The sequence below is a fragment of the Pleurodeles waltl genome, chromosome 5 (assembly GCF_031143425.1).
Source record: "Pleurodeles waltl isolate 20211129_DDA chromosome 5, aPleWal1.hap1.20221129, whole genome shotgun sequence".
In the NCBI taxonomy this organism is placed as follows: Eukaryota; Metazoa; Chordata; class Amphibia; order Caudata; family Salamandridae; genus Pleurodeles; species Pleurodeles waltl.
Window position 1 is genome coordinate 721,219,887 of NC_090444.1, and position 24,384 is coordinate 721,244,270.

At 42.2% G+C, this 24,384-nt stretch overlaps 1 protein-coding gene across 2 annotated transcripts in view; it reads right to left on the reverse strand.

Annotated features, from left to right (window-relative positions):
• Positions 1 to 24,384, reverse strand: part of FMN2 (formin 2) — a 621,781-nt gene that overhangs the window by 458,266 nt on the left and 139,131 nt on the right. For both annotated transcript variants that reach the window (XM_069234681.1, XM_069234682.1), the window contains exon 4: positions 6,647 to 6,696. In XM_069234681.1, the coding sequence (XP_069090782.1) occupies positions 6,647 to 6,696 (50 nt within the window). The remainder of the gene's footprint in view (positions 1 to 6,646; positions 6,697 to 24,384) is intronic.

The following is a 24,384-nucleotide window of genomic DNA, read 5'->3' on the forward strand; positions in this document are numbered from 1 at the left end:
CATGGTACTTATGGAAGTAACAGTGCATCAGTCTATTTTTTTACATTAAGCAAGCGGCTTCCCTTGCAAAAGCTGTAGGCGCTAATTAAAATATTGAGGAGACAACGATTTCAGATGAATGGAAAAAAATGACCCCATGAATAAAATGAAAAGAAAGTGACAAATTAAAATCTGCCTTAAAAATACTGATGACTGCATTTTCTGTCTCCACTTAAATGTGAATACTGCAAATCACTGGCCAAAGCCCCATTGAACTTCAACTCTCCTCAGTCCTTCTTTTCTCTCACGATTAATCAATCATTTCACTTCCATCCACTTCCTCACTGCAACTTTTGTACTCTCATATTCCAACTAAACTTTCCTCCCCACCCACTCATTCACATTCACCACTTTCGCCCTAGTCATCCCCTTAGTCTCACTCTCTAAACCACAAGCCATCTCTCCCACCCTATTCAACAAACCTATGCAACAACTGCTATCATCTCCTCAAACATTTACTCTCTCTCTCTTTCTCCTACATCTACTCTGTCACGCAATCCACTTCTCCACTTTTTCTAATCACTCAGATCCATCCCCATTTTCAAAGTTTTATATCAGTCCCTAAAAAGAATGCAGGCCACATTCTGGTGGTGCTTAGTTCTTTTTAATGGTTTACATCTTGTTATTAATTGCTCCTTTTGGTCCAGAATAAGAAAAGTATTTGTAGTTTTAATAACTTGTACTCTTTGTAAATTATATTGTTTTTCTTTTTTACATGATTTTCATTTCACTGCAATTGGAAATCAATCTATTTTGATATGGTCTGACAAAAGGTATTATTTTAATATTTGACCGCATATAACTTGTGGTTGGATTCTCAGAGTGCATAAGGTCGAGTGAAAATGGCATGATCACACGCCTGGTAGTGTGAACTGCATTTAAATCATTAAGCCAGGCTATTTTTACCTAGCTGATCAATTTTTTGGGGGATATGAAACAAGATCCTGATACACCTAATACATCTCATCAGTAGAGTTTATGGACTAAGTAGTGAAGTAATGGTGATATCCAGAATTAGTTTAGAACCTCTTGCGAGACCTTTGTACTACAAGTCATCAAAAATAATTTGTGCCAGCTGAAATGCTCATTACTATCTCTGAGCTACTCCCAGTAGTATGCTTGCGTAGGCCCTCAAGCTTGAACTACATTTTGAATTACACTATTTTCTTTGAGACAAGCTGAAGTCCAGTAACATATCAGGAAACTTAGGGCCTGAGTTAGAGTTTGACATAGAGGGATACAAGAGAGACTTCTCCTTCCCCACAGCTGACATATTTCTCCAACAGTCAGAAGGAGTAAGGGTTATTAGCAGTTTGGCCATTTTTCCACCCGCCCTATTCAGGGTGGCCGACAAATGGCCAGTTTTTACTTTCACATACCTCCATCCAAAATGTGGTGGTAAGTGCAAGTAAAAGCATTTTAATATCCCCCTATGCAGTGGAAGAAAACTCCCATGGCTAGGGGTTCATTGTTTTTATATATTTTCAGGCTTTTAGGATTTTGTTTTTTAAATAAAAAAATTATATTGAAAGTGTACCGTACGGCACTGTCATGTAGATGGAGCTCCACGGCAAACTTTCAATTCATTGACAGGAATCACTGTGATGGCTATTTCTACCAATGTAAAAGTTATCTCCTGGGGCAGTGGTAAACTCTTAATCCGGAAAGTGGTTCCTTCGCCAGTACAACAGAGTATTTCACTCTATTGCCCTAAAAGAGTAAAAACTGTATTCCAAGATAGTAATTTAAAATAATGTAAAATCTGCCAATTCCCAGCAGATGTGGTAAATCCACCATTGATTGTACCGATGGGATACAACATTAGAACAGTTATATACCTTGCGTAATTAGACAGGCACACACTCCACTGTTGGCAGATTTATTACATTCAGAGGGAATGGTTGGATTTTATGTTACTTCCCACCACTACATTAGGCCTTAGTTTTAAAGGCTGTCTATTCTAACTACTTATATCATTAAAGTTATATTACAGGTCAAATATTTATGAGTGTCATGTAACCCTATGTTCTAATCTTTACAGAAAAAATATGATTTCTGCTTGGGTCAACCAATTGTTTAAAGTCTTATTTCAGTCTTTAGCCCTCACACACCAAAAAAAATTCAGTTTAACTTACAGTTGGCTAATTTTCTTTATTGATTAGTTCTCTCTTTTTATAAAACATCAGTACTCTGCATTTGCCACTTTGGTACATTTGTCTATTTACAATTATGTTCTAATTAAGAAAACTTTTGTAACATGGTAAACAATAGAGCTTTCAACTCTGTGTCAGGTAAGTGAAATATTAATTGGCAATATTTTGACAGCAAACCTTCACAGAAAAGTGTTAGGCTTGATGGTTACTCATGCTGTATTAATGTCTGGCTACTACGTTTTGAGCATGAGAAGATGTTTCTGTTCAAATAGGCTGGAGGTGCAGCAAAAATCTAGTTTGATCCCAGGCACAAACAACTTTAACTGGACATGTGGAAAAGGGTTATTAGCAAGCCAATCTGAAAAGGTGACCTTTCCAGTAAAGAAATTATCATAAATTCTTGCACAGGTCTGAAGACAAAGATGCATGTAGGTGAGGAATTCCTTTCCCATATTTATAATTTCTCAAAAAAAGATGGTATGCAGCTGTTTCGCACATGCAACCTCCTTGTTCAATCATATCAATTCCTCATCTGTCTTCCTCTACTCATCCACCCTGCTTTTTTTTCTATTTACAATCTTGGTTTGAGTTTTCATTTAGCATTTTCTTTCTTTGAACATGTTTATTCTATACTCCAAATCTTTAACATTACATGTTCAATCCTTGCAATATCTGTCACTTATAATTTTTCTGTCACTAACCTCCTTCATCGACTCCTGGTGGCCATCAGACCTAGGACCCACACCCACTCCCTCTGACCACTCCAGAACCCTTGGAATCATCATTGACAACAAGCTCACCATTAAATCACAGATCAACACCGTCTCCACCACCTGCTTCCTCACTTTGCTCATGCTATGTAAGATCTTAAAGTGGTTACCTCTACACACGAGGTGCACCGTGACAACAACCAACTGGACTACTGCAATGCCCTTTACATAGGAATTACCATGCACCTCCTACAGAGACTTCAGACCATAAAGAATGCCGCAGCCAGACTCATCCTCGGCCTTCCCTGACAAACCCACATCACACCCCACCTCAGGCAACTCCACTGACTCCCCGTACAGAAGAGATGCCAAATCAAGCTGCTGACCCATGCACACAATACTCGACAAAACCAAGGCCCCGCGTACATTAACCACTGTCTGAACTTCCACCAACCGTTAAGAAGACTACGCTCAGCCTCGCTTTCACTTGCCCATACTCTCCGCTTCTACCGAAGCAGAAGTGGAGACGCTTCTTTGCTCATGTCGCAGTAAAAACCTGAAACAGCCTCCCCACACATCTCAAACTATCACCTCACTTCTGGAATTGCGAACGGCCCTCAAGGCCTGCCTGTTCGAATAAGCCTCTGGGACCTACAAGTGCCTGGATACCCTATTGAGTGATTGATTGATTGATTGATTCATTATAACCCATTTATTTCCCTCATTGTGACTGCTGCTCTTTGTGTTATATCTACATGCTCTACTCTGCTTTCTTCACTTTCTAAACTTCTACTTTCCCACTGTTTTAGACTGGGAGGAGATGTATCCTAGTGGCTTGAGCTGCCACCTTTGCAGCTTGGGGAATATAGGTTTGAATCCAGTCCTTGGCGCTAGGTTCAACATCATGCGAGACTGGGAAAAGCACTTAAAGCTTGATTTGGGGACTAGTGCAAAGGGTTATCTGTTGAACACCTCTGATCATCAAACCCTTGTTTTTCTCACCTCTTTAGAGATGGGAAGAACTTAAATATTGCTTCAACAGACCAATATTGGCTCTGTCACTGCAATACTTTTGAAGGCCCAGCTGAGTAGTGGCCATTGGAGGAAGGACATAACACTGCCCGTTCTATTTAGTGTAAAAAGTGTGATGTATTTTTTTCTGTCCTTCACTGCCAGGAAAAACCTGGCAATGAGGACAGGCAGTAAAACCATATTGACCCTACACCCTGGAAGTTTCTTCGTTTCTGAAGAACAAACGTTTTGTAAAAGTTTGGTCCGTGGGTGTCAAAAATGATACCAGCCACTCAAAAAACTTTTTTATTGTTAATAGTTCAATGTATAGCAGTCAAAACCCATGGCCAAACTTTAAAAATTGATAGAAACAGCCATGATGGCAGTTCCTTTCATTCTACAGAGTTAACCGCTGGGCTGGCAGTCATCTCTAAATTTGGCAGATTGAGTACCATCAGGGTGGCAAAGGTAATAACTCTGTCTCTCAAAGGCTAAATCAGGCCCTTAATTTCCTTGTGCGTAAAAGTGTACAAATTGATATTACACCACTGTCTTATTAAGGGTGGACAGGGTAATGTCTTGTTTTTCCTATCACAGTGGTCCCTTTCAATGTATTAAAATTATGGAGTTCAGCTGCTATCAGTTGTGGCAGCTGTACACAAAACTATTGATTTTTTTCTTATTTTCAAAAACAAACTCCCAAAGAGGGAGTTTGTTTTTGAAAAACAAAAACCTCATTATCCCCACATTCTGGGAGTTTTGGAGGGCATTCTATTTTTTTCCATCCCTCATAGCCAGGTTTTTCTGGCGATGATGGACAGGGAAAAAACACATTATGGCATCCACCCTAAATATTAGGGGAAGATGGTGTAATCTCATCCCTGCGACGCCCCAAGTTTGTTGTGCCATCAGAGGAACTAATCCATGGACTGAATGAATGGGGGCCCTGTCTACATATGGCGTACCATGTCTGCCAAATTCTAAGGGGCGTATTTATAGGCCTCTAGTGCCACAGCAGCGTCACTTTTTGTGACGCTCCTAAGGTGCTAAGCACAGCGCCGTATTTACAAGGTGGTGTTAAGCTAGTTTTTGTGGCTTAATGCCACCTTGTAAATACGGCCCCTTCCCACACAGCACTGTGAGTGGAAGGGGTGCTCAATGGGTGTTGCTGTTGGCGTGCCACAGCAACACCCATTGCAGTTTGACGCTGCCTCAGATTTATGAAATTTCATAAACCTGAGGCAGCGCCAAAATCTAACGCCACCCCCAGGGGTGGCATTAACAGGGCACAACGAGGATGAATACTTTTATTCCACCAAATTTTTTGCTAATTCTATGCTTGCTGCATTCTGTCGCATGCATAGAAAAAGAAAAATGCCAGAAATGATTGTTTATGTGTGGGAAGGTGTCCCTTCCTGCACATTAACAATCATTTGAAAATGATCCTTTCGCACTTCTCAGAAGTGCCAAAGCACCATTAGTGATTGTTTATGTGCAGGAAGGGACACCTTCCAGTACATAAACAATCATACCCCTCAACACAGACATCCTTGCACGATGGTGCGCCATATTCCCTTAAATACGGCGCATACCTGCGTTTCTCAGGTGGCGCAGTGAGGTGCTGCCAGTTTTGGCGCAGCACCGCGCTGCCCCACGTTTCCTTAAATCTGGCCCTAAATCGGGCTGATAGTTTCTTAGGATTTCTTCAAATCCAGTCATGCTGTGACTCATCCCTTTCTCTGTTCCCAGATTCAACATTGTGTCCCTCCTGCCATCTCTTGTCTCTACAGCCACAGTGAAAATCCTCAGGCGTTACCTTATCCTCTTGGTGTTCTTTCACAATTTTGTTATCCTGAAAGCCACTATATTTGGGTTATTTTTTCACCTGGTCTTCATTCTACAACTTTCAACATATTCAAAGCTCACCTTAAATAGTTTATCTTCTCTTCAACCAGCCCATCAAATTTCCCTATTTAACAACAATATCTCCCATTTTGTCTCATTGTACGGCAGTTTTTTTCTTAAACATTTGAAAAAGGCTATAAAATACAAATACTTAGGGGCATATTTTCTTGCGCCCTTTCGCACCCCCCTAACGCCACCATGTGTGGGCCGTATTTAAAATACGGCGCACCATGGCAGTAGTTAGGGGACTAGCGTCAGAATTTTTTACGTTAGTCGGGCACTTTGCAGGATTAGCGTAAACATTTTTGATGCTAATACTGCAAAGCACCCAGAGGCCCATTGTAAGCCTCCTTTTAATGCCTGCTCTGAGCAGGCGTTAAAAGTGCAGAAAAAAATGACGCAACAAAACTCTTAGATTTCTTTGTGCCATTTGTTCGGCCCTCCTAAAGGGGGAACGCCCCCTTTGCATACATTATACCTGGCGCACGCATAATGTAGTGCAAAGGGTTACAAAGTGACGCAATGCATGCATTGCGCCACTTTGTAAATATTGCGCAGCGTTTTTGGCCTTCTAACACCTCATTAGCGTGAAAAAGGACACTAATGTGGTGTTAGAATAGCACTAGGGGCTCTTAAATATGCCCCTTAATATCAATGCATCGGCCCAGAAAGGCCGGGGTCAAAGCAGCCATCACATGTCAGTCTAGTGACACTCATACCTTCCTGACGTCAGGAATAAACACACATATGTTTAAATTTAGGGATTATGAAATTAGTAAATTAACTATGAAGAACTGAAATAAACGTGACCACTTTCTGCAGGCTTACCTCTGCTTGCTTCTGTTCCTCTTTATATTGCTTCTCAACTCCTCGGTTTTCTGTGTACAAAGTAAATACACAGCGTTACACATCTTGTTGTCATAACTAGTAATCTCTGTACCTTGTACCGACCACATCCCGCAATTGTACTGAATCTATCAGTAAGCTTTCGTTTTTCCTAACAGCCCACGAGAGGGCAAGCAAGACTTATGTACTCAAAACGTTGCTCATTGTTTATGTACAAGTGAACAGACAGTTCTGTGCAAAGAACTCCTCTCCCAAACCTTCAATCTGCCTCACATTGCTGGGAGGGAGGCCATCAATATTCTTTAAGAGGATTTGACAACTTCCATAAAACTTGACTATGAATATTGTAGTGCTCATTTTACCACTCTCCTGTGTGCTGCCTGTTCACTTGGGATAGCTATGCTGTTTCCCACACTGTTTTTGGTACAAGGGTTTTCACTGAAATCTACAGTGACAAAGGACTCCGTTCCACCTTTCTAATGGATTATCTCTGTGTGTCCCTTCATGTGGGGAGACTGGGCAACAGTGTTCTAGTTCGCTATTGTTTGACACTGTCAAAGATGATGGCTTGCTGGCATTTGTTATGCCTCCTATGACTTATAAGGGACCAAGAAGAAACATAATTTTTAAAACATTTCTGAAGAACTTCATTATTAAAAGAAACATGCCACAATGGCTATTTACATACATGTCTAATGGTCTGAATTTAAAAGGTTGATATGCACTCATCGACAGACGCTCACATGATTCACCATAGACTTCGCTCCTCACCATTAGAGGGTGCTTTTCTCCATGGTGAGCCCCACCAGAGATCATTTGCAGCTTGCATGATACAACATTGTGAGCCCAGAAGCTAAAAGGAATAATTGCATCCTCTCCATGGGGAGTGTCACCTACATCATCTGACGTGTTTTTAAAAATAAAGTTCTACAGACCCATTTTATGGTTAGGTGTGTCACTAGTCCTGACTAAATTTATAGAGGGATTATTAGCTTTATATACCAATCTTCAGTTAGGTTGCTACTATCAAATATTTGTTAACCTTTTCACAATGTTATGCTTGATATGGTCACATATTTACCAACATTCAGTGAATGAAGTAGATGTCCTTTTGGCCATCCTCCCTCTTTGAGTTTTGTCCTGCAGGATGACAAACCACTGACTTCTCCTCATTAACAGGTTATTTCTGACCATTCACAATACATTTGCCTGCATTTTTAATCTAGCTTCATGAAGGCATTTATAATGATTTCGAAAGAGTTCGTGTTTGTCTGCAGTCTATGGGATTACCATTCTTTAAATTGGAATGATATTCGGTATCAAAAGGCTGTATCAAGTATGATTTTCTACTTTCCCGACACCACCCGTTTGTAAGTCCCCAATACTTTTAGATGTGCCAATAATTTAGAGTGCAGGAGAGTAATTGGCTGAGGACCCAGCACTTTACTAAGATGGTGCTGCAACTGCTGGTGTCTCCAGGAAGGCGCCATACTCTATCTAAAGGCAGAATCAACTCCTACAAACGTTATAAGCTTGCTGTCTTTTATTAGTTTCTCAACCTTTTGTATTGCTTTGTTAATAAAATCAGACAAAATGAGTTCCTTATTGCATGTTAAAACATTCGGATGTTGAGTACTCCATTGAAGATGGTGGAGTGGCTTCTGACTTATAAATGCTGGTATAAGCTTTCTGCTTCAACATTCCAATGTTTGTATTTCTAATTTAGAAACTCCTACCTTTAGTGGATGGAATGTTCTAATAGCCTTATAGCCCTTCAGCCTCGGGCTATTCTGGTTGTTAAAGGCCATCTCCTGCGCTATAGGCCCTCACCTGTGGCTTGGGCCAATAACTTGGGTTCAAGGCCTCTAACAACCAATACAGCCCTCAGCAACGGGCTATAAGGCTATATTCATATCTTACCATTAAAAGAGTGAGACCTCAGCATTGCTGCTGTCGATAATCTGGTTAATAGGATGGCTTCACATTTCCCCCAGTTGATATGCTAACCTAAAAATAATTTTGATATCAGGGCTTGAGGTGTGTGATAGAAGCAGGTGAGTTAATGTTTATATAATATCATCTCCATAAAAAATGCCTTACGTTTGCCTGCTGGGGTGAGTATACCTTTGATGTTTACTGACTGCCCATTCGCCAAAGGTTCCAGGTCAAGAACAAAAAGTAATGGGAATAGTGAGCAGCCATGGCTTGTCCCTCTAATAATTTCAAAAGTTTGTAATATAAGGCTGTTAATCAATCAATCAATAATTTGTAAAGCGCACTACTCACCCATGAGGGTCTCAAGGCGCTGGGGGGGGTGCTGCTACTGCTCGAACAGTCAGGTCTTGAGGAGTTTCATGAAGGTAAGGAGGTCTTTGCTCTGACGCAGGTGGGTGGGAAGAGTGTTCCACATCTTGGCAGCGAGGTGCGAGAATGATCTGCCGCCCGTTGTAGTTCTACAGACGCATGGGACGGTTGCGAGGGCGAGGTCGGCAGAGCAGAGATGCCGGGTCGGGTGTAGTAAGAGAGACGTCTGTTGAGGTATTCTGGTCCGGTCTTGTGCAGTGCTTTGTGAGCGTGGGTGAGGAGTTTGAAGGTGATTCTCTTGTTGACTGGATGCCAGTGCAGGTCTCTCAGATGGCCTGTGATGTGGGAGTTGCAAGGGATGTCCAGGATGAGGCCAGGGGAGGCGTTCTGGATGCGTTGCAGCCTCTTCTGGAGTTTGGCCATGGTTCCTGCATAGAGGGCATTTCTGTAGTATAGTTTGCTGCTTAGGAGGGCTTGGGTGACTGTTCTTCTGGTTTCGGTGGGGATCCATTTGTAGATCTTTCGGAGCAAGCAGAGGGTGTTGAAGCAGGAGGAGGAGATCACGTCGACTTGCTGGGTCATGGATAATGAGGAATCCAAGATGAATCCTAAGTTGCGTGCGTGGTCGGTGGGAGTCGGAGTGGCTCCGAGAGGCAGGCCACCAGGAGTCATCCGATGTGGAGGGGTGGACCCAAAGATGAGGACTTCCGTCTTCTCGGAATTGAGTTTGAGGCAGCTGTTTTTCATCCATCGTGGAGGGTGGTCTTGGCGGAGTCCTTGATGAGGGAGAGGATCAGCTGGGTGTCGTCGGCAAATGAGATGATGATGAGGTTGTGGGATCGGGCGGTGTTAGCGAGCGGGGGCCATGTAGACGTTGAAGAGGGTCGGGCTGAGGGACGAACACTGAGGTACGCCGCAGATGATTTTGGTGGCCTCTGAATGGAATGGGGGGAGGAGGACTCTCTGGGTTCTGCCGGTGAGAAAGGAGGTGACCCAGTCCAGGGCTCTGTCGCGGATTCCTGCATTGCTGAGGCAAGAGCGTAGGGTGTGGTGGCAGACAGTGTTGAACGCACCCGAGAGGTCCAGGAGGATGAGGGCCGCGGTTTCGCCGTTATCCAGTATGGTTCTGATGTCGTCTGTGACGGCGATGAGAGCAGTTTTGGTACTGTAGTTGCTGTGGAATCCAGATTGGGAAGGGTCCAGGCTGCAGTTCTCTTCGAGGAAGCGGGTTAGTTGTCTGTTGACGGTCTTCTCGATTACTTTTGCCAGGAAGGGGAGCAGGGAGATAGGCCGGAAGTTCTTGAGGTCCTTTGGGTCAGCCTTAGGTTTTTTGAGGAGAGTGTTGATTTCGGCGTGTTTCCAGTTCTCCGGGAAGGTGGCAGACTCAAAGGAGCTGTTAATGATCTTCCGTAGTTTGGGTGCGATCACGGAGCTTGCTTTGTTGAGGAAGTGGTGAGGGCAGGGGTCAGATGGTGAGCCCGAGTGGATGGTATTCATGATTTCAATGGAGTCGGTGTCGTTGATGGGGGTCCAGAAGACCAGGAGGTTGGTCGGAGGTGAATCTGTGGTGTTGGTGGTCGCCGGGGGGTTCTGGGTGCTGACGCTGTTGTGGATGTCTGCAATCTTGCAGTGGAAGTAGGAGGCTAGGGAGTTGCACAGGTCTTGAGATGGTGGGATGTCGATGGCTTTGGAGCTGGGGTTGGAGAGTTCCTTCACGATGTTGAAGAGCTCCTTGTGGCTGAGTGCGTTGTTGTTGATTCGCTCTTTGAAGGTGGTTCTCTTGGCGGTTCGGATGAGTTGGTGGTGTGTGCGGATGGTGTTTTTGAAAGCTGTGTGGTTGTGAGTTGGCACAGGTGTCAATCCATTGCCTGAAGTTGCAGGCAGCTGCGTCAGTGTTGGTGGTGTCGATGGGTGGGTTCCGGGAGAGGGTTGCGACGAGTTGGTCTTCGGTGACCTTGTTCCAATTGCAGTGGGGGATCCGTTGTGGGTGGTGGTGTGTTGTGGGTTTCTTGAAGGAGAAGTGTATGCAGCGGTGATCTGTCCAGTCGAGTTCGGTAGTGTGGCTGAAGGAGACGTGATTGCTGGCGGAAAAAATAGGGTTGAGTGTGTTTCCTACGGAGTGGGTTGGTGTTGTGACGAGTTGTTTGAGGCCAAGGTTGGAGAGGTTGTCGATCAGGGTGGTGGTGTTGTTGTCATTGGTGTTCTCGAGGTGGAAGTTTCAGTCCCCGAGGAGTATGTAGACAGTGGATGCGGGAGCATGCGTGCTGATGATGTCGGTGATGGAGTCACTGAACTGCTGTCGGAGGCCGGGCGGCCTGTAAAAGAGGGTCCCTCGGAGGGTGGTGTTTGGGTTGGTGTGGATCTGGAAGTGCAGGTGTTCGGCAGTGCTTCGGGTGCTTCGGTGCTGGTCATGATCCTGAGGGTGTTCTGTGGCCGTTACATCCCACTACTGCTGTGGGGTTTGGGTAAAGTCACAGTATTTTTGATAGATAGACCCTTTTAATCCCCATACGTACAAGGACTCTATACAAATATTCCCACTCAAACTAGTCAAGCACCTTCCTGGTGTAAAGTGAATGCACTGTTTTCTTGCCAATGTCATTATGCACTTGGAATAAAACATGTGCTAGCGAATTCAAATTTGCTGCTGACGAGAAGTGCAGAACAAAGCTCAATCAATATGCCAATACCTTTCCTAGTATCTTGACATCAATGTTGATTAAGGAAAAGAGATTATAACTTGCACTATTCCAGGGGTCTTTATCAGACGTAGGAATTAGGGCAATTCCAGCTTTATTAGCCTATGATTGAGGTGTCTTTCCCTCACACACCTTTTTAAACATCTTGCACTAGAGAGGAACCATAAGGCATTATTCATTTAATAGAATTTGGCAAATAGCTGTCCAGCACAGGGGAGTTAGATGAGGGGATCTCGTTTATGACTTACCCAGTTTAATTCTCTAACATGTCTCCTTCCACCGACGTAGCCATCTCTGCGGTTAACTTGGGTAGAGTTATTCCAGAGATAAATTGATTGTCTCCCAGTTAATCTTGTGACATTGAGATGTGTAATGGATTTTTACAGAATGAGTGTAAGAGAAAAAGACTATTGAATGAGCAGATAACCACCGGTCCTTGCTCATTTTTAATTGCTGCTATAGTGTGGGAGGCATCTTATTATCATAGCCAGGAAGCCAATAACCTACCTGCTTTTTCACTTAGTTTGTAATGTTTTTTTTAGTCAGAACAGGGCTATTTCTGCCTGGGCAGGTGTACAACTCAAACTCTTTTGTCACTACCATAATTTCTGGATCTAGGACTCCATAGAGAATGTCTAGTTTTTTTTAGTCAATGTGTCATAGAGAAGAATCACTTTCTCTCCAACATTATTTCACAGGAGAATTCTTGGTTGATGTAGCTTTTGTGTTCACCAAGCATGAAAGGTTGTTGCTGCTTGGTTTTTCAGAGTAGTTGTTGTGCTTGTTGGTGGCATAGGAAACATACAATCACTTGCCTCAGAGCTTATTTAATGATGTTATTTCGCATCTTGATTCTTTGGCCCCCTAAAATGCTAGGTGTGGATTAAATTCAAGTTTAATGAGATCCAAAATAAAACTATGTAAAATACCTATTATATTGCCCTTCTCCATTATTTCCAGAATCTCTGAAAACCACAGGTTATCCCAAGTGTTCCTGTTCATCAACTCTGTCTCACCTGCATGTGCCAATGATCTTACTTCCAGTCCTTTGAAGTAGTTAAGCTGTGCTCCATGTTTGCAAGTCCTATGTACAGTTACATTAAATGCTGATAATTCCACCAAAATTGAAATGTTGTCTGCTGGTGTGTTCTTCTGCTGAAGAGACAAAGGTTCTCAGGGCAGTTAGTTCTTTGAGTATAATGTCCAAAAACTGTCCTGTGCTATCCCTTCTGAGTCATTTTAAACTTAATGTGATTTCCGCATAACTGCCTCCCTGAAAAGGAGTTGTCTGGCTGCTATCAACATCAGTAAATCCAACATGTGCTGTGCCTGGAGGTTTTACTCTCCCATAAAAAGTGCATTAAATGTTTGTAATTAAGTGGAGCCTTGCATATAGTGTTACAAAGTTCTTCCTCTACCATAGAAACAATTAAAGAGGTCTGGGTTTCTGTTCAGAGTTCATCATGAAAGCAGTTGACCTAACACAGCCAAATAACCAAATATAATCTACTACCTCAACCTTTCAGAGCCACACACTGGGGCAAATAAAGGCTGATTCCACAATGGCATTCCGCCCCCAGGAATAGCAGATTGATAGGCCTCAGTGTGGCAGATGTCGCAATTGTATCTGCCAGGCCTTGGCATATGCTCATGCAACAGTGAAATGTCCATAAAAGACGGGGCACAAAAGGAAATGTGACAGCCTCACCTTTGCCAAGATCTACATGATGTTTCATCAAACTAACATCATATGCTCTATTAGGGTGAATCAGGTTCTAGGTTGTTACATCCAGCCCATTTACCTTTGTGTCGATGGGGCTCCTAATAATGCTTTTGCTAGACTGCCTGGCTGGGTGTAGTTTACTGTAATTCACTATATCATTGCTGAGTTAGTGCCAGAGAAGGTGCTTTCCCTACTTAAAGATCGCCGCTGGCAGAATCTTGCTTCCTGTCCTCTCTCTATGAACCAGTCCTTTTCTGATCCTCTGTTATGTCTCCACTTTCCATCGGGTGCGCCCGGGATCCCAGACATTAGCCATGTTCACCAAGCATGAAAGGTTGTTGCTGCTTGGTTTTTCAGAGTAGTTGTTGTGCTTGTTGGTGGCATAGGAAACATACAATCACTTGCCTCAGAGCTTATTTAATGATGTTATTGAGTGCAGTCACGGGTCTTGCGCACTATGCTCTCCCTTCTGCTGGGTCCATCAGGGCCTCTGACTGTCCTGATGGCATGTATGGCAGCCCCGACTGCCCTGCCTGATGGGCAAACCTTTTAACCCCTGGGCACTCCTACACTCATGAGGATGTTTGGCTGCCCCCTCAGACATACACATCCACCTTTTGCTTTCAATGTGGTGTCACACTAACGTATACCAAAAAGGGATGGATGGAATGCTTGAATTAATCTGAGCCTTTGGTAATTGCTCAAGGCTATATTCCAGTCCATTACTATTTTGCACACCATGCCACCTCAGTAAAACCCAGCCATGTGCAAATCAGTCATGACCCTTCTTCAGTGTGAACAGTCGAAGCCAAACTTCAAGGCCAGATCCTCCCTGAATTTGAACACTAACAGCACAGGAATGGTTCTGCCCTAGTTATGGCTCATCAGCCAGGTACAGCTTGGTTCCAGTGACACACTGTCTATGGGACACAGGTCTGGGCAAACTCATCTCATTTAGGGAGACAAACTAAAGTATACAAGAAAAGTGATGGATGGAATGGTTTAATTAATCTCACCCACTGCTAATTACTTGGGTCACAACCTAGTCCGTCAATTTTGTACCCCCATGCCACCTCAGTTTGGAGCCAGCCATATGCAAATCAGTCTTGACCCTTCTCCAGTGGGTAATTACCATCAGCTGAGATTAATTCAAGTATTCAAAATAGTTTTTGGGTTTAACTTTTTTTAATTGTTTTATTGTTTATATTAAAAAAAAGAATTTGTTTTCTGACGTTTGTTTCTAATGTCTTTTTACAATGTTTTATTATTTTTATTTTAGAACTTTTTAAAATTAATTAATGTAAATGTCAAATTACATTTTGTGAATTAAGTTGTATCAATATAAATGTATATGTCATATGTTTAACTATTTCTATTTATATTACTTTAATAGGTTTATTAAATAATGCTGCAACTTTTTTATGTCAATAGGCAATGAATGTCATATTTTTATTGTTTATAGTATAGTTATTTACATACATTTCTTCCATTTTTATTTTCTTTAATAAATGTTTTTTGGAGTGGGTATATTAAATCTGCCCTTTGCCCCCACACCCCAAGAGTTCAACACCTTTCCCTATATTGTTTAGTTATCAGAGTGACAGTAGCCCCTCCATGAGTACAATCCTTCCTCTAATGGTGCTCAGTTTGGAGTTGGAATAGTAAGTTTGACCCCTCCAGAGTCCAACGCTCTCCCCAGCGTTGCTTAGTTTTGGAGTGGGAATAGTTAATCTGATCCCTCCAGAGTCCAGCACTTTCCCGATAGTTACTTACCTTGGAGTAGGAATACATAATTTTACCCCTCCAGAGTCCCACGCTTCGCCCAATATTGTTTCTTTTGGAGTGGGAATAGCAAATGTGGACCCTCTCCTGGAGTCCAACACTTTCCCTAATGTTGTTTAGTTTTGAGTGGGAAATAGCAATTTTGACCCCGCAAATTCCTCTATGTTCTTTAGTTTAGAGTAGAGCAGTAAATCTGACTGCCTCAGAGTCCAGCGCTTTCTGCAATGTTGCTTAGTTTGAAGTGGAAATAGTACATGTGACCCTCCCACCCAGAGTCAAAATCTCAATCCATTGCTGCTTAGATTGGAGTGGGAATAGTAAATATGATCACTCAGCATCCAAGGTTTCTCTGGTCTTGCTTAGTTTAGAATAAGTAAATACACCACCCTGAGTCCAATGCTGCCTAGTTTAGAATGGGCATTTTAAATCTGCCCCCGCACTCAAATGCTTTCTCCAATGTTGTTTAGTTTGACGTGGGAACAGTACATTTGACCCTTCCAGAGTCCAATATTTTCCCCAGCGTTATTTCATTTTGATTTCTAACAGTAATTCTGATGCTCCCCTGGCCGGATTTACTAAGAATTCTTGCAATGCAGACCAATAAGGCAAGTTGCTGTGCTGTGTTGCTTCAATGGGAGAGAGCTAAAGAGTGCCATATATACAGTGATATGGAGCTATTCAGCTTTCTCCTGGTGCTTGTACAAGTGCTGCTGGCTAACACCAACACAGGCACCATTTCACCATAGTACAATGGTGCCTGTGCTATAGATATGATTGTTTTAGTGCAGGAAGGGATAGCATCCTGCATAAAAAAATCCAAAGAGGCATTTTCATCCTCTTTCCATGTGTGATGCAGGACACATCACAAACAGAAAGAGGAAAAAAGAGGAGAACTAAACGTATTTCTCTGTAGTAGGTGTACTGATTTCACACATTTCAAGCTTTACAAAGCTCAGTAAATCTGGAATTATATGAAATTCATGGGTGGATGCATGGGAACATCCATATTACACTCACACAATGCCTATCACTAAGAAATAAAATGCAATGCGGCACAAGCCGCTACAGTGCATTACCTCTCTTTACAATGCCAAGCCAGGCCACCAAATCAAGCCTTGCATGACTTTACAAACCCCAAATAAACTTTGTACTGTCCTGAATTGTCTTGTGCAACGTAAAGGAGATGCACCTTGGTAACTATCGGCCCCAGTGCTGCTTAGTTTAGAGTAAGGATTGAATATCTGACCCTTCAAAGTTGCTTAGTTTGGAGTGGGGATTGTATATCTGATCCCCAGAGTCCAATGCTTTTAATGGATACCTGCCCCACCCGACCAAAGAGTCATATGCTTTCTCCTATGTTGCTTAGTTTTGAAATAGTAAATTTGACCCTATATTAAATCTGACACCCTTCTCCCATCAGGGTCAAATGCTTTCCCCAGTGTTGCTTATCTTGGAGTGGGGATAGTAATTCTAACCCATCCCACTAGTGTATATTAATGTAAACAAGGCTTTGTCAGAACCCTGCTTGCCAGCCAGACTAACTTAGGAGTCAAGCGTAGTCATTTCCTGTTATATTAATAGCAGAGTTGAATTTAGCAGGTACATTTATGACTATGACCTAATTAACATACATGAAAGGCAGGATCCGTATATGAACCATTAATTCCTGCCTTCTTTGGCAAGGGCTGTGCAACTATTAATAATTATATATTCTTCTCTATGGGCATTCAGTCATACTTTAAACTTTAATTTCGGCAAACATAATCCTTTAACGATGATCTTGCTGCCTCCCTTGATAAAGAGGTCCAGCCTGATCAAGGAACCTAATTGTCAATACCCAAAACATAAGAACTTGCTCAGTGCATTAGAAACACCAGTCACACTGAACCTCTGTCACTTTAACATCTGTACTACTCTACAAGCTGAGGGTGTTGCTGATTTGTCCACCTATGAGGAATTATGGGTTGAGATTGAAAGCCTTCTTGTGAAGACGGCTGGTACTGATACTGGTAAGCAGCGATTGCCGAGATGGACTGATGTTGCCTACTTTCTAGCGAATAGGTTCTTGAGGTACGCCTTATCTGTGAAACCTAGGCACATTCTCTACTCACGTACTGAATATAGATCAACCCTTGGTGCCAAAAAGGAAATTAAAGAGAATAATTGCCACCAGTCAGTCGCAGCCTCTAATCATCAAAACTCTAAGACCTTCTGAGGAGCAGTTAACTCAATAAGAAATGTCCAGCAATAGCTTCCATATATCTGCTGAGCAATGGAATGGCATTTTTCTATAATTTGTTCCATGCTGACCACAGCCTGTCTGACTACAAGTGGTTATTTCTTCTCTTCCAACAAGGCTTCAGGAACTGATGGCATTCCAGCTGACCTTTTTAAATGTAACATCAACTTATGTACCCCTTTGCTTCCTAATGTTTTGTATAACTTAAAAAACAAGAATTTAGGTGGCTCATGGTCCAATTCATTAATTGTCGCTCTCTTTAAAAAAGGTAGTCATACCGACCTTTGCTGTTACCGATCCATTTCACTAATAGATTCTACCGTAAAAGTATTAGGCAGTGTTATATTCAACAGGGTCAACCTCTGGACTAAGGAGCAGGCCATACTGAACACCTGCCAATACGGGCTCATAGACGGCTTTTGTACAATGGAGCAGGGCTTAAATGTTCATCTCATTATTAGTAAATATATGTTTGCTAGGCACTTCACATTGTACCTGGCATTCATGGACATTTCAAGGGCTTTCGAGTGGGTTAATCTGTAAAAGCTATTGCCGATCATATTTCATATGGGAGTAGATCCATCTTTGGTTAATTTTCTATTCACGTTGCATAACAATCTGACTGCCAGAGTTAGGTTTGGACCATTGGGAGAATGCCCCAACACTTTTAGCTTAGAACGAGGGGTACACCAGGACTGTATCCTAGCTCCCTTGTTGTTTATATTAGACCAGAAGAATTTGAGCTCAGTATTAGTGGCGCATGATCCTGATGTGCCTATCATAAATTCTGTTGTAACTCCAGCGTTGCTGTGTGATAATGACACTGTTACTAGCACTCACTCCTATTAGTGTAACCAAATTGGTGTTTGCTTTCTATTCATTTAAGTCCGATATAGACTTGAATATTGATTACTCCAAGTCACAGACTATGGTTTGTAGTAAAAATATTTACATGTGCTCCACCACTATCAATGGGGAATATGTTATTGAGGGATCTGGCTTCCTCTATTTAGGGATCACCTTTGCAGCACCCAACTTTGGTGTATAAATTATTCTATTAGGAGACAAAGTTATGGGTTGTGGCATTATTTAATCTTATCCTGTTACTGAGTGTGAAACCGTTACAGCCTTTTATAAATAGTTAATAAGCAAAGTGCATCCCAATCGCCACTTTTGGTACAGGTCTATGGGGCTACACAAACACTATTGCCTTACAAACTAAAGAAGACTGGTTTTACTAGCGCTTACCCTCTTCCCCCCGTAGTTCCCATTATACCTGTCACAAGGAGATGTGTCTTCAATACATTGAGAACTCAGTAAAGGTAGCTCACATGTTGCTTTAGCTATCTGTATGCTTGAATGTGTGTGTCACATTTAATTGTGAGCTTATCAGTGATTGCTGTGTCAGGCATTCCATGATGACTAACTGTGGGCTAAGACCACCTTTCTAGCTATCAGACAAACTGGTTGTGATGCTATTGAGCTTACTTCTCAAAACTTCACTGTTTACCAAGCCTTACCTTTTGTGGAATACAGGCTACTGGAAGCATGCCTTGCTGTTTGGATTTGTATCAGGCACAATTAACTTTTTTTGTTGAGCTTTGCCTTGGGCCAGTATGCAACTAATAATGTTGCAATTTGTCCTTGTGATGAGATCTCTAAACAGACTCTGCTATATTTTACTTTTTTTTTTAGATTTTGGGGGTGATTCTGACCGCGGCGGACGGCGGTCGCCGCCCGCCACGCGGTTCCCGCCGAAAGACCGCGGCGGTCATTCTGGCTTTCCCACTGGGCTGGCGGGCGACCGCCGAAAGTCCGCCCGCCAGCCCAGCGGGAAACACCCTTCCCACGAGGAAGCCGGCTCAGAATGGAGCCGGCGGAGTGGGAAGGTGCGACGGGTGCAGTTGCACCCGTCGCGAATTTCAGTGTCTGCAAAGCAGACACTGAAATTCTTTGTGGGGCCCTCTTACGGGGGCCCCTGCAGTGCCCATGCCATTGGCATGGGCACTGCAGGGGCCCCCAGGGGCCCCACGACACCCCATACCGCCATCCTGTTCACGGCGGGCGAACCGCCAGGAACAGGATGGCGGTATGGGCTGTCAGAATCCCCATGGCGGCGCAGCAAGCTGCGCCGCCATGGCGGATTCCCATGGGCAGCGGAAAGTCGGCGGTACACCGCCGGCTTTCCGCTTCTGGCCGCGGCTGTACCGCCGCGGTCAGAATGCCCGGCGGAGCACCGCCAGCCTGTTGGCGGTGCTACCGCCAACCTCCGCCATGGCGGTAATTACCGCCAGGGTCAGAATGACCCCCTTTGTGTATTGTATACTGTGTATTGTATACTAATAGTTTTTTATTTCTGCTTATGAAATCAAGAAAGTTTAGGAGTAGTTTACCTGCATTACAATTTCTGTAATTATTCACTGATGACGAAGTATGCCTGGCTGTAGGTTATTTTTTTAAATGTATTGTGCATATAGGATAGTCAAATTTATGCTTGAATAGATTTTGACCTTGATATAATTGCAGGTTGATATTTCAGTAGTCGATATTCAGACCTATATCCCAGGCAAATGTGAGCTGGATCATAGCAAATTTCTGAAGTGTCTAAAAATGTGTTGTTCTAGCTTGTTAGAAATGTGTGCTGACAGAATGCCCTTAAGTAAAAAAAATAAAAATAATAACCACTGGCTAACATGTACAAACAATATTTATTATGGTGGGTATTATCCAAGTAAAGGAACCTAATAATTACAACCAACACTTGAATATTGGACACACTATTTGTAACCCATGCCACATATTGGGTAGAAGATGGACAAATATATAACATGGGGCAGTAACCATGAAATAATGTGGGATTAATGATTTTTATTGGAACTGATTAGTCCACTAGGGGTGAATCAGGTCTTTATACCATATGGTAGTCCTGCGTACCATTCCCTTTCTCCTATCACAAAATTAGTTTTAGAGTGCTGGTACAAAGGTCTCAGTTGCATAGGATTGGACCATAAACTAGTGCAAAAGACATCCATGTTGGCAGGATACTGGTTAAGTCTCCCTGTCTGCCTTCCAGACTTCAATCAGTGGGACCACATCAGAAGGTCTAAACCTGGGTATGTTCGAGTTTGTGATCACATCCAATCCTTCCACGTCCTATTGCAACTACAGAAATCTCATTTTTTAAGTACCTTCAACTGTGACTTTCTCTTTAGGCCCACAACCCAAAGTAATTATCCTGCCCAAATGTAAAATCCTAAAAGCTAGACTTGAGAGGAATAAATTAGAAACCAAAGGAGTATCAAAGGTGTACTACACCCTTTTCACAAATGCACCGGGCAGGATTTTGATATGTGGGTCTAAACGAGAAAAAGATCTTGGCTTTCTGGGTGAAGGTATAAAGTCATGATGTCTCTATTGAGTTAGCCGTTTCAAACAAATTATGGCTAATCCAGGTTAAGTGTTTTCACATGGTCTACTATTGACTAGAGCACCACTGGAATATGGACAAGAGAAACATTGTTCAATTACCAACTGTGCAGACAGGGTTTGGAGACTTTCTTCACATTATGTGTAGATGTGCGGATATTCAGAATAACTGACTGGAGGTCTCATAGGGCCTATCCAATATACTAGGCTGGTAAGTTACATTTTCTCCTAAATTAGTATTACCAGACATTGTGGAGGAAGAGATGCACACAAGGGGACAACACTCTCTGGGTGGTCTGGGGCTCCTGCATGCATAAGGGCATGTTAGTAAATATTGGAGATACTCCAGAACACCGCCTTTCAGGGCTGATTAAATGCAATTAATAGATTTTCCTCAATGAGGGTACCCTCCCAAGTATGACAAGATCTAAGGGGCATTTGTGTAGAGTACTTTCAAACCCAGTGGTATAGGCCATATAACCACACGTGAAGTATCCCTCATCTCTCAATATGTTTTGTCTAATCATTACAATCTATCTGATCAAGAGTATGACTGTTCTTACATCTCCATTGATTCATTGTTTTCACAATATTTGAGCCTTTTGATGTCTTTACCAAATGTGGATAAATTGTTATACCAAAAAAAGTAATTATGGAAGAGTTGCATGGTAATCATGAGAAACCAAATAATATACACCACTAATAATAACCATCATATTGTCAAAAACAAATAACTCATGATAAATGTGAATAATTTCACACCTTCAAATAGGCATCTGGCTAATACTGAATAAGCCACCTTCAGATCTTTGGCATGACCACGTTTCCTGACTAGACTCATATAACAAATGAACTGAAGTATACAAGAACTCTCTCACATTCACTATTTACAATAGTACAGACCCACTTAGGAAGCATTTTGATGCTAATCAGTCTTTGTTCATATAATGGCCCATGCCTCCTTTGTCCCTCAACATATCCAGTCCATAGAAGTCCATCTCCTTAAGTCATTTTTTGATGTTTAATTTTTCTTTTCATCTGTTAGAGCAAAGAGGGGTGGAACCTGTTCATCATGTATTATTATTGAGCCTGGGTAGGCGAAAGAGCAGATCTGCAGGAATGTGGTGAGGTGTTGCAATGAGAAGCCTGTAGTTATGTTGTATTTTTAATCATAATTCTTTATTGGTTTTGATGAAACAGTAGGATTACTGACAAGATGGGGGAGTGTGGGCATGAATTTACGTGTTGGTTGCAGGCTAAACTTGAGGACTCTGTGACGACAGGGGCATGCTTCTCCCCCCCTGAGTGGCGGACCATTACCCCAATTGGGGAACAGTAATCCTACATTGAGGGGAATGATTCAACTCTCCTTGCAAGTGATTTTAGCATAGCATGCTATATGTACAGGCCACTAATAGTGAATGTACACCATCCCGAGGCAATGAATACCGTATTATTACATCCTGAAGATAGCCCTGAACCACATAGGCCATAGACTAGTGGCTGAAACAGCAATAATTTTAGGTTCATAGGGCCATAAAACCTAAGGACCCATTTACCATTAATGAGGATTTCTGATTTACAATTAATTTGAGTTCATTTGAGTGCACAATTCGTCTACTCCCAATCCGAAGTTATCACGTATTAAATGTAATAAGGTAACCCAGTATTAGACAGTGGGAGAGATAGGCCTTACAACAGTAAAGATTAACTTTAAGAGTTTTTCACTCCCAGGACACGTAAAAAGTAAGACCACGTTTCCTACATTTAAAATACAATGTACCTAGCCCTATGAGCCTTTAGCACCTACCTAAGAGTTGACTTATATGTATTGAAAAGGATTGTTTAGGCCTGGCAAAAGGTTTATTTTGATAGGTCAAAATTGCAGTTTAAAATTGTACTACAGGCTAATGTGGAAGACCTGAGACATGTTTTAAAAGGCTACATCAGTGGGGGACACAACAGACACTGCAGGCCTACAAGTAGCATTTAACTTACAGGCCCTGGGTACATGTAGTACCATTTATGAGGGGCTTGCAAGTAAATGAAATGTGCCAATTAGGAGGATGCCAACTTTACCACATTAGTAGGAGAGAGCACAAGCATTTTTGCAGTGGGTAGAGGTGGTAAAGTGCAGAGAGCCCTACGTCCAACAAAAACGAATTCAGAAAACAGAAGAAGAGACGGCAAAAAGTTTCAGGGAATACCACACCAAGGATGTCAGGTATAACACAAACTGTAGTGGAGAACCAAGTAACAATTGTCCAGCAAGGCTAGACAGTGCATTGTGCAGTATTGTAGGTATAGCATAACATAGGCGGTGTATGGTGACCTGGAAATAACCAGAAACAGAAGGCAGGGTAATATACAATTAATAGTTGTACAGTGGATTATTTGAGAATGGTGGCTGAGCATAAGAATGGCTCGCCAGATGTCTTCAAAGGTCTGAAATTTGTCATCAAGCTTATAAATGAATCTCTCAGACAGTGCCTTATCGAACATACTTTCCCGCCATGACTGGAATTACAGAGATTTCATTTTCCAACAATGCAGGATGGCAGGCTTGGCATACCAAGCTCAGCAGAAAGCCATCTATTGACATGCTTTGTCACAGTAGGGAATTTCAAAAGAACAGTGGTCCCTCTAGCAATGATCATGCATGAATTAATAAAAAAAATAGATATGAAACAAAAGAATGTTTTAATGATAAAAAATTAAAGAACAATGTTTATGTACATAAGTGACAGTGGGGTGCAAAAAAAGTGCTCGGAGCTCAAGTGAAAGTGAAGGAAATTGTGCAATAAGTGTATGACAATTTACAGAATCTGCATGCAGCCCATGTTTCTCAGTTATGATTATTTAGAAAAGTCTACACAGTCACTCAACAGCTTTTTGACCCCCAAACATTACAGGATCATCATCAGGATTTGAATTAAAGTATGCCAGAGACAGATCAATTGCAACTAAATAAGACAAACATAAAGAAAATGGACAAACATGAATACAAGTTAAAATAATAAAGGCTGAAACAGCCAAGTATGTAATGTGTTCAATACATCGCATAGTTACTCACAACCACATAAAATCTGTACAGTTCTCACTGATACAGGTTCATCTAAAAGAATGACCAAAGGAAAAATGGAGAGTATCATCAATAAAAGTAACAGAGGAAAAAGCTAATTAAAGTGGCTTAATAATTCGGCCTCTCAAATTGGTTCTTTTGAAATTGATTAACTAACTACCCAGGTCCTTATATATTTCAGGGTTTCCCTTTAACTATAAAACTTGTCACCGTAGGGAGGCCTGAGATGTAATGTAGCAGGGCTAAGTATGCTTTTAGCATTGTTGACACCCAGATCCAATTCAAATAGCTGCATAATAATCTGCAATCCCAGAACACATGAACAGGGTCACATTCCAGTTCACGACATATCCAGCACCTCAAGCCCATGTTGGGTGGGATTAATACAATTTCACTGATGACCAGTGCCAGCAGTGGAGAAATCTGTAGCTATACTTTAGCTGCACATCTCACAGCCAATTATTA